Source organism: Lontra canadensis, unplaced genomic scaffold, assembly GCF_010015895.1.
Source record: "Lontra canadensis isolate GAN:19392208 unplaced genomic scaffold, GSC_riverotter_1.0 scaffold115, whole genome shotgun sequence".
NCBI classification, from domain to species: domain Eukaryota; kingdom Metazoa; phylum Chordata; class Mammalia; order Carnivora; family Mustelidae; genus Lontra; species Lontra canadensis.
In genome coordinates this window covers 5,701,031-5,716,314 of record NW_022631109.1, presented here as the reverse complement: position 1 = coordinate 5,716,314, position 15,284 = coordinate 5,701,031, and the positions used below count along the sequence as shown (strand labels likewise).

General features: G+C 47.1%; 1 protein-coding gene across 3 annotated transcripts in view; it reads right to left on the bottom strand.

Moving 5' to 3' along the window:
• CRY2 (cryptochrome circadian regulator 2) overlaps positions 1-4,624 on the bottom strand; it is a 35,280-nt gene extending 30,656 nt beyond the window's left edge. For all 3 annotated transcript variants that reach the window (XM_032840704.1, XM_032840706.1, XM_032840705.1), the window contains exon 1: positions 4,381-4,624. In XM_032840704.1, coding sequence (XP_032696595.1) covers positions 4,381-4,601 — 221 coding nt within the window. In that variant the 5' untranslated portion in view covers positions 4,602-4,624. The remainder of the gene's footprint in view (positions 1-4,380) is intronic.
• Between the last annotated feature and the right edge of the window lie 10,660 nt (positions 4,625-15,284).

Here is a 15,284-nt window from a genome sequence, read left to right as displayed (position 1 = left end):
CTGGGGCAGTGGGTGCATTCTTTCACCGGAGAGAATTGTGGGCCTTTTGCCCTCCTTTAGAGCCCTCCTCTCCACATGGCCAGTTTCTCTTTACTCCAGTGAGGGTAGACTCTAAAGAAAACTGGCCTGGGCATTGGAGATGGTGGCATTTAGGGCTGGCAGCACACTCTTGGCAGCTCCAAGCTCTCACGTGGCCAAAATTCAGAGCACACGGTCCTGTGCGAGCCGTTAAAGCTCACCCTTAGGGTTAGACAACATGTGCAACTGAATTACATTACGTAAGTGCTCTGGAGCTAGAGGCACACAGTGCTGGAAAAGTGCAAACAGGGATTTCCAAAAATACAGAAAAGACTCTGTCATTCAGGCACACCACGGGGCTAGCTAGCCCTTTAGAATAAGACAGGCAGATCTGTAGAGAAGACCCTCCCTAGAGATGGCAGATTCTGTGTTGAGGAATGTTTTGCTGTTCATAGGAGGAGGGAGGACGCTAGTGAACTCTTTTTGGATCCAGATTGCCCTTGACCAAGTTTCTCTGCATCAAGCCAAGATTATCTAACTATGTGATGATGTCACAGGCTGGCCCAGACTGGCCTCATAGGATATTAATAGAAATTAATTTATCTAAGTAAGAGAGCATAAGCTCTCTTATGGAAAAGGATGGCTTAAACTCACAATCCGTAGCAGGGACTGATCTCTAAGTATCACTCCCTTAAAAACAGATTTATTCTTTCCTAATTTCAAAGAAAAAGATGAAGATTTTCCTCCCTTTTCAGCACATGGAAACGTTCCTCAGCAGCAGAACAGCGAAATGACTCTCTTGAGTACCCGTGTGAACAGCTCAGAGAAACTTTGATTTCTTCCCCAACAGACTACAGTTCCCAATCCCCTGCTTGCTGACAGAGACCCAGGGACAAAGCGACCAAATCGACATTCTCACAGTGACTAGCTCCCAGCACTGGGATGAGAGACACATTGTTCTCACCAGGCATCCTGGCGTTCCTAGTTCACCTCATTTATTAACTCTGAGCTATATGGGCTGATATTTCTACCAATTCCCCCTGTCCTGGAAGCTCCTGAATGCACAGGTGGCACAGAGCTAGGGAGAAAATGACGTAAATGAAGGGTGCAGTAACTTACTGCAATACCAGTCGAAGTTGCATGAGCAAGAGGAAGGCAATGAAAACCCACACTGAGTACCATTTTTAAATCTAGAAGCTGATCACCCCCCCGCCCCGCCTTTCGGGTGGTTCTTACTGCAGTACCTCCTTCCACATAGAGCACATTTGGGGAAGGTGGGGCTGGGAAAAATGGCAAAGGGCTTGGCCAGCTAGTGCTTGACAAAAAAGTCCTGAGGCTCACTGAGCTACAATTAGCCCATCAGCTTCCCACTACCACCAAGGCAAGGAGTATGCCAGCCTTTCTGCTCTGCTAATATACATATTTCTTGGTTGCCCTTCTCTGTCCTCTTTGACTTTGGAAAGTGCTATCCATGGTTATTTTAATCTGATTCATCTGCTGAAAAATGCTGTGCAGGAGCTAGTATAAGAAGTGCAGGAGGAAGACTTCTGAGATCTTGATTACCCCTCACCTCTTGCAGATGGCCCATGACCCACCCTTTCTAGGGAGGCTTCTCAGAGGCAGCAACTGACGTATCTGCAGAGCTAGGATGTTATGCTGCAGCACACTTGTCTCAGATCACTCCCAGCTTCAGACACAGCCACTAAAGATTACGAAGACTGTAGTTATGGGAGGTACAGCTCGCTCCGTCACTCCTGCAACCCCCAAATGCGTGTCAAACAGTCGCAGCTCTGCCCTGAATCTGATCGTGGGAGCAAAGAGTATGGTGGGGGTGGCAGCAGTGGGTCTGTTTCCAGGCCCAGGAGCAGTTATCATATTCGATCTGTTTAGTGTTTTTCCACCCCTTTCTTCTGAATGCCAAAGCTAATTAGCCTCCCTGGCGAGCACTAAAACACATTTCCCAAGCTGTCAGGCTCAAGTCTGTGGTTCTCCAGTCCAATGCTTCTCAGGCTTCATCGCACACGAGAGCTTTAAAAATCCGTAGCCTAGACCCATTAAATCAAAACTGGGGGAGGATGGAGTCAGGCATTTTTTAAAGATCCTTTAGCGATTCCTATGATGCTGCTCTAGTCCGTCCCCCTATTTTATTTATTTCGTGGCATTTAGTTCTACTAAATTATGGTTGTTTACTTGTCTCCCTCTACTAAAACGTAGGCTCTAGGAGCTCTGGACACAACTGCTTGTTCACTGCTATGTCCCTAGCAACGCCCAGATCAGTGACTGGCAGATACTAGGCACCCATTAAATCATTGTTCAATTAATATCTACATTCCTACATGGCCTCTGACTTTAGGATTTGACTAAGGCATCTGAGCTGCCACATTCCTTTGTCTCCTTCACTTGCTCAAAGGCACAGTCACAAAAGAGAGACCCATAAAAATCCATAAACACTTAACTCCTAGCAAACCTGAGTTTAATCAGCAACAGAGGTTTTATTGATTTTTTTTTAAGATTTTATTTATTTATTTGACAGACAGAGATCACAAGTAGGCAGAGAGGCAGGCAGAGAGAGGAAGGGAAGCAGGCTCTCTGCTGAGCAGAGAGCCCACTGCAGGGCTCGATCCCATATGACCCGAGCCAAAGGCAGAGGCTTTAACCCACTGAGCCACCCAGGCGCCCCTTGTTGTTCATTTTTAATCTCCACTACCACAAAGGTGCAGGCAGGCCTATGCAATGTCCCCACAACCCTGGTAAAACAAAACCAAACCTCTTCATGAGAATGTAACAAGCAAGTAGTCAGATTTATTTACTCTGCTCTAATTGGCACACTGCCATAAACAGAGGGCAAAGTCTAAGGCTTGGTTTAATATCCATGCTAGGGATGACCATTTTGAAGATGTTTGTCAAACCCAACCTCCTATCTATAGAAACTGGAGCACAGGCAGAGCAATAGAGCAGCCTGAAAACTGTGTGGGCAGGCTCTCCACAGGACTATCTTTAGTTGTTCTCTCTACATAAATGGGGCAGGAGGGGGCATTTAATAGACCCACTGCTAGGGGCACTCACTTTCCTAGCAGGGCACACACCTCCGGGAGGAAAAGAATGGCGTATTGATAGCTACCATATCCTGGAAATAACACTGCCCATCAGTGCAACAGGGACACCGGCAAACATCACCCAGAAAAATGCAAACAAACCAAAGGACAGCTGCGAGGTGTTTTAAAGCGAGAAGGGTACAGGATGTTTCAAAACGCCTTGGTTTTAAACACACTGATTACAGAGAAAGGACATCAGCTACCTATCTGTTAATCCTTTCCCATGATTCTGTTGACTGCATCTCCTGGGAATCATCAGAGAAGGATCTCCTTGATTATCACAGCTCTCCTGCTCCCTAACCTCAGGAAGTGTAATCCCTAGTGGTTCAACTGTCCTTTAAAATCAATCTCATGAGAAGAGGAGGAAGGAAGTGATACTTTGGTTTCTTTACCTTTCTTTTTTTCTTTCTCTCTCTCTCTTTTTAACTAGCGAGCTCATAGCTAGCAGTTGAGGGAATTCTTCAAAATGGGTTTAAGTACTACTTTCTAGCTCAGGACACAAAGTGCCTCTAACTGGACAAGCCCTTGGGGTCTTCATAATAAAAGGGCAGAGGGCACCTGCCTTGTCTAATGCTAATTCAGGTCTCTAGACACCTGCAGAGGCAGGAAGGTCTTGGTAGAAGGAAACCAGGATGGGTGAAAAGATGGATTCAAACAAACCAGAAGCTTACAGACGACCTTCGGGAGCCCAGAAACAGGCTCTTTTCTCGAAGAATGCCAGAAGCACCCGCTGTGCTACCAACTCAGAAACCCAGAAACCCGTCCCTGCCCTCCCATCCCAGGATCTCCTTTCTTCCGCTCCCTGAGCACACCCCGAGAGCCCTAGATCAGGAGTCCCTGCTCTGCCACTCCCTGACTTCAAGTCCTCGGGCAGGCCCACTCTGCGTCTCTAGGCCTCAGGAGTTCCACCTGTACAATGGGGAGTAGGATCTCTGATCATCCCACAGGAATGCTGTGAGGCCCCCAAGGGACTAATACACAGTGCGAACGCGCTCTGTCAGAGGTGGAGCCCTGGCCCAGGCCCACCCAGGCCATTACTAATATGACTAACCGCTTCCCTCGTCCTGGCTTCTCCCCTCTGGAAGCCCGGCTCCGTCTCCCTGGCTCCCCGCTTCAAGCCGGGATTTTCGGGCCCTGGGACCTGAGTGGGGTGGAGGGGGCAGAGCTTCCCTCTCTGTAGGGCGGGGGCGACCCGGGTTGTTCGCCGGGCGCCCTCGAGGCCAGGCCGCTCCCCTTGGGCCCACGACCCCGCTCCGGGCCCCCTTACCTCCATCGGTTGATCCCCACTGAGGAGGAGGCCGCGAACCAGGGGTCCAGGATGTAAACGCAGCGCACGCAGCGCGCCCCACGCACGGCCGCCAGCAGCGCAGGGTTGTCGTGGAGCCGCAGCCCTTTGCGGAACCAGTGCACCGAAGAGGCGCCATCCACTCCGGCTGCCGGCGCCGGTGTCGGGGCCGCCGCTGCCGCCGTCACCACAGCCGCCGCCATCACCGCTCTGACTGCTCAGGCCTCCGCCGCTCCGCCCCCGTCGGCCTCGCGGGCCCAGCTGCCGGCCCGCCCAGTGACCTACGACGACGCCGCTCCTCTCTGTGGCCCCACCCCCAAGGCCCTGGAGCGCCCCTGCCATTGGCTGGGAGCCTCCCACCGGGGCGATTGGCCCAGCAACGCGAAGTCCGGCCCCGCCCCCTCACGTTCCCACCATGTGTCGGTCTGCGGGAGAGGAGGCGGCGGCGTGGGCTGGTGACGCAAGTTGCCTATCCCTTCCGCGGTCTGGGCGTGGAAGGAGTCTCAAGGGACGGAGGATCTCTTACAGGCGTCCTGCCCTAAGCCTGTCACTGGAAGATGTCTGGGCTGGTGGGGGGTTGCTGCGACTCCTGCCAGTGACCTAACCAGCATCATCCATTTCTGCTTCTAGGCTGGGACATCCTCTGCAACATTCTACTACAGCTACTGTTTATTCAATGCATTTTATATAGCAAGCAACGGGATAATATCCTTACACGGACTATCTCACTTACTATTCTTAACCTGGTTATGTTCACTCAACAGATCCCAGTGAAAGAACTGTTATTATTCTCATTTTAGATACAGAGGAATCTGAGGCTGCCACAGCTTGAGTGACTTGTTCTGTATCAGAAAGCTAATAAGAGGATCCCACCGACTAGTCAGAATCTGAAACTTCTGCTTTTATCCACAAAGCTATACTCTTATCTGCATAGAGCTCCTTGGCATTTCAAAGTGGCAAAGTCTAAAGAGGGAGGAGTGCCCTGATGCACGACACTGGAGGGACTGGGAGTAGGAATGGGCAATGCAGAGGATGTGGGTCAAGACAGTAATTATGCCATCAGATGAATTTTTCTTTCTTTCTTTCTTTCTCTCTCTCTCTCTCTTTTTTTTTTTTTTTTTTGGTTAGTAGAATATAGAACAATGGTACCTCTGTGCTCCCGAAGCCCTGAACTAGATTCTGTGTGGGATTCAGAGATATGGAAAACAGTCTCCACTACTCCTCTGGGGAGCCAAGAGGAGCCCTGTTATTCTTCTGGAGCCTAGCACTGGCCTTGCTGATAGACTGAATGGCAAGAGAAGCATATGAGTACCTGCAATGAAGTGTTGATGGTGAGATAAGATAGCCTAATTAGACTGCAGCTCTGTGGTTATCGAAATGCGGTTATTGAATTTGGACCTAGGTTGTGCCCATACTCACGTCCCTTCCTGAATTTGGAAATGAGCGAGGAAGGAATTTAGCAAATTAGTGACATTATTTGGCACAGCTCTCTAAACCACAGAATCATTCTCAATCCCAGGTTCTCTCTCATATGTGTAAGTTTTTCCTTCAAGCCTGAGCCACTCTTCACCCTGTCCCTCCCCTTTAAATTTTTTTAAAATTTTCTCTCTTTTTAAAAAGAATGTATTTATTTGGCAGAGAGATGGGGAGCATGTGCACACACAAGCAGGGAGAAGGAGAGGGAGAAGCAGGCTCCTGGCAGAGCAGGGAGCCTAAGGTGTGGCTGGATCCCAGGGTCCCAGGATCATGACCTGACCCAAAGGCAGATGCTTAACTGACTGCACCACCCAGGCGCCCCTACCCTGTCCCTTTTTTAACTCCAGTTTGTTCCGTGTCCAGTTTGTTCTGTGTCACTCAGTACAGCTGTCACTTTTTTGGTATCTGGTCCCAGCCCCCTTAGTGCCCATCTCATTCTGTGCTGTTTCTTATCACTGGCTTTAGTACATGGTACTGGCATTTCTTACTCATCTCTCTGTGCCATTAGACTATAAACTCCTGGAGGGCAGGGCCCTGGCTTATTCACAGATGAATTTTCAGGGTTTAGCTCAGCGCTTGGCACTTACTGATTGAGGGTTCCTTGAGCAAAAGGTGAACAGAGAAACTAGTCTTAGGTCAGCAAGAACCTTAAAGGTCTATCCAGTCCCAACTCTGTCCTTGTTTTTGAATCCCAGATGCCTGCTGGAAGAACAGATGCCACCTCTCATTACTTTTCTCTTGAGACTTTGTGTTTCCCCCTCTCCTATCCCCTTTTCTCTCCACAAGGTTGAGGAGGGATGGAACAGAGAGTGTAAGGATGTGGTTCTTTCCCCTAGCCTCAAAGATGGGTATTCTTTCTCTGCTAAACTCCTGTAATGCTTTCTGTGTAGACTGTGGGTCCATGAGGGCAGGGGCTGTGCTTATCTTGCTTGTCAATGTATTCCCAGCTCCAGTTTGGTACTTGACATGTAGTAGTTGCTCAATAAATATGTGATGAATGATTGAATGCCATTTATCCCTATCTAATTGGGTTATGATGAGAGGCAGTGTGTAGTACAATGGTTAAGCCCAACATCTTGCATGTCTGGAGTGGCTGGATTCAAATTCTGCTTCTGCTTTTACTCCATGTGACATTAATAAACTAGTGACCTCCTTGTTCCCCATTTTCTTAAGCTATACAATAGGAATGACCATAGTAGCGAGGACATAGTAAGCATTTTATGAGTCAGCTACTATTATTCTGAAATTAGGATCTGTGTCTGCATTTGTCTTCCTTGCAACATCTTGTTCTTGGTCTTACATGTAATGGGCAATCCATAAGTTGCTGGTGAATTAAAGATTTTAATCAGGTTTTCAAAGACCTCAAAATTATACCAGTAATGAAAAATAACAACAATCCCCCAAACCACTGCAGTGTTGCATGCATTTTTAAAGAAAATATTAAGTATATTCTATATTGCTGTGTCGTTGTGTTTGTTATTTCAATGACTATATAGTCCTTTATCGTGTTGATAAGGAAGAATTATTTTATTGAATGATTGCATATGGTTTGAGTATAAGAGGGTAACATTCAAGAATCAATCAGGAAGTGAATCTCCCCCTGGACAGAATACTGGAGTGCAAAGTTCAGTTTTGAACTTTACACTTTAAAAGGGACCTAGAGAGGGGTACCCGGGTGGCTCAGCCAGTTAAGCAGCTAACTCTTGATTTTGGTTCTGGTCCTGATCTCATGGTCATGAGATCCAGCCTGCCTTTGGCTCTGTGCTGAGTGGAGAGTCTGCTTCTCTCCCTCTCCCTCGGCCCCTCCTTTCTCTCTCTTTCTCTCTCTCAAATAAATAAATCTAAAAAAAAGGGGGGGGTACATAGAGAAATTACCGAGAGACCAAAGAAACCTGTACATTGCTAGGGAGGTGAAATGTAATCGAGTACTATTGTATCTTTGAGAGCGGTAAGAAGGAGGTTTGATCTCATAGCTGTATACCTCGTAATTTACAGGCGTCTCTGAAGAGTGGTTGCCATGACGTTGACAAACAGTTGCTCCTTGTTTCCATTAGGGGTAGAGCCAAAGAATCTAGTTTGCGGAAAAAAAAAAATCTAGTTTACGCTAAGAAGAGAAGGAGATTTAAGGAGAAACTTCGTATTCAGTGGTTTAGGAATGATATAAATTAGGTAGTGGGAGATTTCTTTCTTCGCTGAGGATATTGAGAAGACAGAGATCAGTCCTCCATGTTTTTGTTGTCATAGCCTAGCGTGGAGACTGGATTGGGCAACTTTTTACATTCCCTTTGAGCAGCGCTTTGGGTAAATATTTGATGATTGGTTGAAAGGTAACTAGGGGCGGGAGGGAGGGACGTCCCTGGCGAGTTTAAGTTACCCGCGCCCTCTAGTGGTGGAACTGGGAAAGAAGCGGCCGTTCCGTGGGGGGCTGAGCACCCAGCATCCGGTCCTACCCTCCTCCCTTTTGTTGTGTCAACCCACAGTGTGCAGCCGTGGCATTCCTATTCCCAAGATTTCGCACAAAGCCTACTTTGATGTTCTTTGAACCCTTCAGCTTGAAAACCTGTAAAACTTATAGGGACATATGGACCGAAAAGCCAGACTCCTTGTTCCATTTCCAGCTCTGCCATCAACTAGCAAATTACCTGGGCAAGTTACTTAGCTTTTCTGTGCTTCATTTTCCTCATCTGGAAAATGGGAATGATGATGATGATAGTGACAAACGTGCAGCATGGAATTGGAGCATGATAAATAGGCAAAAGTCTCAACTGAGAGACCAGGAACAGACTTGCCCATATCTGGGTATTCATTAAGAACAAAGATGTCTTTATACAGAAGCGAGGTAAGGTGGTTTTTCTTGAAATGGCAATCAATCAGATAGATATCCCCATGTAAAAAAAAAGGGGGGGGAACTTGACCCCTATCTCTGAACATACACATAAATCAACTCCAGGTAGATCATATACATAAATGTGAAAAGTAAAACAGTAAATAAAGTTTTGGGAAGATTATGTAGGAGAAAATCCTTATGACCTTGAGGGTAGACAAAGAATTCTTAAATAAGACATGGGACGTTTTAACCATAAATGAAAAGATTGATAAACTGAGCTACATTAAAATTATGAACTTCTTTTTTGGTCTTTTTTTTTTTTTAGTTGAAGGATAGTCGACATACAATATTATATTAGTTTCGGTATAAGGCACAGTGACCCAACAATTCTCTATATGATACATTGCTCACCATAGTAAATGTTGTCACCATCTGTCAGCATACCAAGTTATTACGATATTATTGACTTTTATCCCTACGCTGTACTTTTCACCTTCATGACTTATTTATTTTATAACTGGAAGTTTGTACCTCTTAATTCCCTTCACTTGTTTTGTTCACCTATACCCACCCTCTGGTAATCAGAGTTTGTTCTCTGTAATTATGAGTCTGTTTCTGGCTTTGCTCGTTTGCTTTGCTATGAACTTCTATTTATCAAAAAACATTATTTAGAGAGTGAAAAAGCAAACCACAAAATGAGACAAGATCATTGTAACCCCTATAATTCTTAAAGAGCTCAGATGCAGAATAAAAAACCAAAAAGAGATAAGGCAACCCAGTATGAAACTAAGACTCGAACAGACACCTTCTCCCCAACGAATGAACACAGGAAAAGGTGCCCACTTGCATTAATTAGTTCATGGGGGAATACAAATAAAAACTACAAGATTCCACTATAAACCCACTAACATGGATAAAGTTAAAAGAATGGACAAAATCACGTTTTGGGGAAGATGTGGGCATTTGAAACACACACACTGCTGTTGAGAGTGTAAACTGATTCAATCACTTTAGAAAACTGTCTGGTGTTATATATTACATTTGAAAAACCAAATACCTTTATAGATTGCAAACCATATACCCTCTGACCTATCAACTGAATTCCTAGCACGTACCTAGCAGAAATTTGTCTACATGTACACAAAAGACATTGTCAAAATTTCAAAATAGCCAAAGTAAAACCAACGAATCATGGAAGCAGTAATTAGTAAAAATTTTTTGTGCACACACCAAAAAGGCAGCTTGCAAACCAGAGCAGTCAGAAGAGAACATGGAATGAGGTTTGGTGGGTATTGTTATAAAGCAGTTTACAGCCAGAAAGCAGTGACTGTTAAGATTGGTTACAATATTACCGTTTTCAGTGGTTACCCTATATTAACCTTGGGAAACAGTTTAAGTTTTGCTTATCCTTTCCAGAGCAGAAGCAAGAAGCAATTCAGGTCAAGTTAATGCAAAAAAGATAAATTAAGTTTTGTGTGCATGCTTATAATTGGGGCTGTCTGCTCAGGGAGCCTTCAAGGCTAGCCTCTGTCTGTCCTTGACTTTAACAACTTGTGTGGAAATATCCACAGCGTGATGTTCTTAGGAATAGTCTTAAACCAGAAACAGCTCAAATGTCTCTAAGCAGTAGAGTGGATAAATAAATTAAGGCGCTTTCAAACAAAGGCATACTCTACAACAATTAAAATGCACAAACCAGGGACGCCTGGGTGGCTCAGTGGGTTAAAGCCTCTGCCTTCGGCTCAGGTCATGATCCCAGGGTATTGGGATCGAGCCCTGCATTGGGCTCCCTGCTCAGCGGGAAGCCTGCTTCTCCCTCTTCCACTCTCCCTGCTTGTGGTCCCTCTCTCCCTGTCACTCTCTTGTCAAATAAATAAATAAAATATTAAAAAAAAAGATCTTCAGCTCATAAATTAGAAACAAAACCAAAAGCTAACCTAATCCACGGTGCTATACATCACATGCCAGGATGATGGTGACTATGGACCAGGATGGATGGATAGAGATGGGGGCATCTAGGGGAGTTTCAGGGGTGCTGATAATGTTCTATTTCTATTTCCCTCGGACTCTTCCCAGACTCTACTGCTGGCCAGAAGCTGGACAGACAGGATCTGAGTTCTTACAGACACACCTGAGTTTCCACCTGAGCAGGAAGCCACCCGTATTATTGCTTTGTTGTTGCAGACTCCTGATTTAGGTATTTTGAGTTGTAAGTTGGGTTTTTTCGTCATCATCATTGTATTGTTGTTTGTTATTTTTTGGCATCTACGCTGAGAAAGGTCCTTAAAGAGAAAGAATAAAAGAAGGAGAAATTGGTGCCAAGAGCCCAGGTCAACAAAAGCCACCACTCTCAGGTCTGAACTGTAGAGGAGAGCAGTCTCCTAACCAGCCAGGAAGAGAAACGCTGTGCAGGCAAGTCCCCATGTCTGGGGAGTCAGGAGGCAGAGCCCCTCAACAGTAGAAGTGACCTTCTCTACCAGGTGATGATCGCTTGGGGCCCTAAACGATATGGTGAAAGCTACAGGGGAGAGGCTTGTTATAGGAACTGTATTGGCCTTTCCCCTGGAAAAATAAGCAGAAAAGTCAGTGGAGTTTCTCTTAGGGGCAAAAGCTTCTGCAGGCCCCGGATGCTGGAGTCAGAGAGGTGGTTCCGCTCAACTTCTCAGCGAAACTTGGAACATCCTGAGACAGCAAACAATTCCCCAGGGCTCTCTTATCTTCTTCCTAGGTTGCTATCAGCTGCCGGCAGGCTGGGGGTCATTTACATGATACTTACGAAGGGCCACCTTAGTCCTGTTCCTGGGGCTGGGGATTCAGACAGGAGCAGGAGAGGCTCCATTGCAGCCTTCAAGGACCTTACAGTCCAGTGGGGTAGACGCTTTCCTCCCCATGGAGGAAGGGCATAGGGATGCAGAGATCATGTCATAAGAGTGAATGATTATTAAGTGCTAACTGTGTCCCAGAGACCTGCTCAACTCATGTGATCCTCAAGACCGTTTGTGAGATGGATCATTATGTTATTGCTACTTTACAGATGAGGAAACCAATGCACAGAGAGGTTAAGGCACTCAGGTAAGGTCACACAGTGAGGCAGAGCTGGGATTTAATCCAGGCAGTCCAGTTCCAGCATCCAAGTTCCAGCATCCAAGTTGGGTGAGTAAAGGAGGGCTTCTCTGAGGAACTGATGTCGACCAAGGGTTCACAGTTCTGCATTTCTCACTCTCTGTTGTGTTGACCAAACTATAATTAGGCTTCTCTCTTGCCTACAGGCCCGTGAACTCTGCTTGTTCCAAGCCTGAGCAAGCACAAAAAAGTAGAATGTGTCTCCCCTTATCAGCTTCTGGAAATGTGCTGACCACAGCCAAGACCCTGCTCCTATCAGACCCCACTGGTCATTCCTCGTTGCCTGCCTGGCTTTCCCTCTAGAGAGTCTGCTTGCCTCCTCCTTTATCCTATAAAAGAAAACTTATTTTTTCTGCTGGATATTGAGATGCTTACATATTTCTGAGACAGACGTGCCCTCTCTTTTGCAATAGTCTCTTTCTAATAAAAGTATCTCCCTATCTATATCCAGATTTTGTTTTGTTTTGTTTTTTAAGATTTTATTTATTTATTTGACAGACAGAGATCACAAGTAGGCAGAGAGGCAGACAGATAGAGAGGGGGGGGAAGCAGCCTCCCTGCTGAGTGAGACATAGGGCTTGATTCCAGGACCCTGCGATCATGACCTGAGCTGAATGAAGGCAGAGGCTTAGCCCACTGAGCCACCCAGGTGCCCCCAGATTTTTTTTGTACTGGACAACATTGGAGCTGAGATCAGAGCAGGTAGCAGGTGCAGCTCTACGAAGAAAGGAAGAATAGTGCTGCAGGTAGAGGGAACAACATGTCCTAAGGTCCTGAGGTGGGTGGGAGCACTGAGCACTTGAGGAACTAAAAGATTAGATGTTAAGAGAAATAAGCTCCAGGTCAAGCAGCTGGTTCCCCCTCTCTTTCCACTTATCTGTCCTCAGATGTTGGCTGCTTTCTTCACGGTGGCAAAATGGCTTCAGCGCTCTACACGCCTTATGGAACCCTTCCTCTTGCTCCTTTGTAGCAGAGAGGAAAAGTCTTTAGGGAAGCACCCAGCCAGACTTGCCCCCAGGTCTCATTGGTGGGAATTACATACATGCTCTTGCCCAAACTACTCCATTACTGTCATGATTTAGACCAATCACAATTCGCCCTTGGGACATGGACTCAGGGAGTTGCTGCCATTCCCATCTGCTGTGAACATGATTATGAAACTGAGGAATTTTGGGAGGAAGCTGATGGGACGGAACTGACTCTTGCAATCTCTCAAAATAAACTAGGAAATTGCATGCAAAAGTTCCTTAGAGTAGCAGAAGGCTTTGTTAGTATTATGACTGGTATGTAACCATTGCTATTATCTGTAGTAGCCAAAGCCCCCTAGAGCCCACTAAGTGCGCTCCTGCTTCCCTGTCCTTCGGCAAAGACAGGGTGGCGGGTAGGGGGGGCGCGTGGTGAAATCTTTCACCTGCTCCAAGACCCCCAAACGTTTATGATATTCATTGCTGCTGGCAAGTGGTGGAAACAGCCAGAGAGACCCCCTTGGGGAAGCTTGTGTTGGGGGAGATGGGAAAGAAGGCTGCTTTAACAGGGACAGGCAAAGGGGCAATGCCGTTAGCTCCGGTTCACAGGGATACCGCCATCTCCTCCCATGGATCCCATGTCCTGTCAACCTCTCACGGGGGTGACAGGCTTCTAAAGAAGTTATACTCTAAGGAAGAGGTGTGAAAGGTGGCCAGAGGCTGAATCCAATGCAAGCAGGAGCCACAGAGCCCATGTGGCAGCTTATAAATTTGAGCCACTGTTTAAAAATCAGGAGCTTGCACGTAAATGTTCAGATTTCCAGCTTCTTTGGCAAAAGTTGACATTCTAGCGATACAAGCCCCCACTCCCCAATGGCAACAAGCGATGGGAACTGTGTTGTGAACCCCTTGTTTACGATGCTCCATCACAGTGCTCCCCTGCCCCCCTCTCCCCGCCTCTGCCGGCCAGCTCCCTGTTCTCATTTACATTCCTGGTTTTCCTGGTTGTCCCTGCTGGTGCTTTCATGAAGAGTTCCACTCCTGTGATTATGAAGAAGAAGAAGAAGAAGGAGGAGGAGGAGGAGGAGGAGGAGGAGGAGGAGGAGGAGAAGTGGTTGTTTTCATCTTCCCTGCAAATGCAGTGGGAGGGAAGGAGCAGAGATCCATTGAGAAGATGTGGGCAGCAGAGAGAGAGGCAGTCCAGGTTCCCAGCCTCTCCAGCTCCTGACAGGGCAGCTCTCTCCCACCCAGCAGGCCTGTGGGCGGGCCTCAGAGCTGAATCCACAGGCCTGTGTGGCGGAGGGACAGAGTTGCACCCTTCTTTCTGCTGCGAGCGATCACACCTGCTGTGTGTGTACTGGATGGTGTGCTCAGCGTGTACTGTGCACTGTCTCACCCAGTTATCGTAGTAGCCCCTGGGAGTAGCAACTCTTATCGTCCTCACTCCACATATTAGGCCAGCAAGGCTCAGAGACATCAAGTCACTTGCCTAGGGTCACACAGCAAGGAAGTGGACAGGAAGCTGAGACGAGTGAGGTGAACTCACTCAGCTGAGGACACCCAGCCAACAGATCGGGGGGCTGGCGTTCCAGCTCAGGTCCAATTGACCCCAAGCCTTGAAGTCGAAAGCTGGGGGCATGCTGGTTTGGCCAGCAGTATTTTTGGAAATAAGGAACTTTTTGCCCTTTGCTGGGGGCTTCCTGGTCCCGTTTGCCACAGGTCCCACCAATACCTGTGATTCGCGCCTGGCCTCTTCCCTCACGCGTGTTACTTTCTTGGCCTCTGGAGAAGATGACAACCTTCGTGTCCTTTCCATGTTCTCCAGCCTCCCGGCAGAGTCCAGCTCAGATGACTTAGAGCTCTTGGTTCTAGGACAGATCTGGAGGTCTGTGTTTGCTTTTGTCGACCCCACCCCACCAGGCTTTCTGGGAGTTGAGGACAGAAATCAATGGAATATGGTTACAGTTCAGGTTCAAGTTCAGGTTCAGCTCCATAACCATGATGCTCCATGCCTCGGTTTCCCCATCTGTGAAATGGGCATGCTAATAGTACTTGCCTCAGACGTTAATACATGGGAAGTGTTTAGAAGAGCACCGGGCATGTGGTGAGTATCCAACAAATGTTAGTAATAATAATAGTAATAATAATAATAATAATAGTAATTCTTACTGAAAAATTATTATGATGGTGTTCCATGGAAGGGCAGTAGTCTGGATTCTGTCCCATGTTGCTGTGACCTTGGGCAAACCAGTCACAGTCTCCCAGCCACAGGCTTGTCTGTGGAATCTAGGGCTGGATTCTCATTTCCATTATAAATTCTCCACTGGAGGCTCCTGCTGTCGCCCATCGCCCATCGCCATCGATGCTTCCCCTCCCCCACACCCACACAGCCTTCCTCCCAGCACTCCGCCAGGTGCTCCAGCTCAGCGGACTCTGCGGGCCCCATTTCAGCTAGTTTCAGACCCTAAATTTGGCTCTTTCACGGAAACCATGGT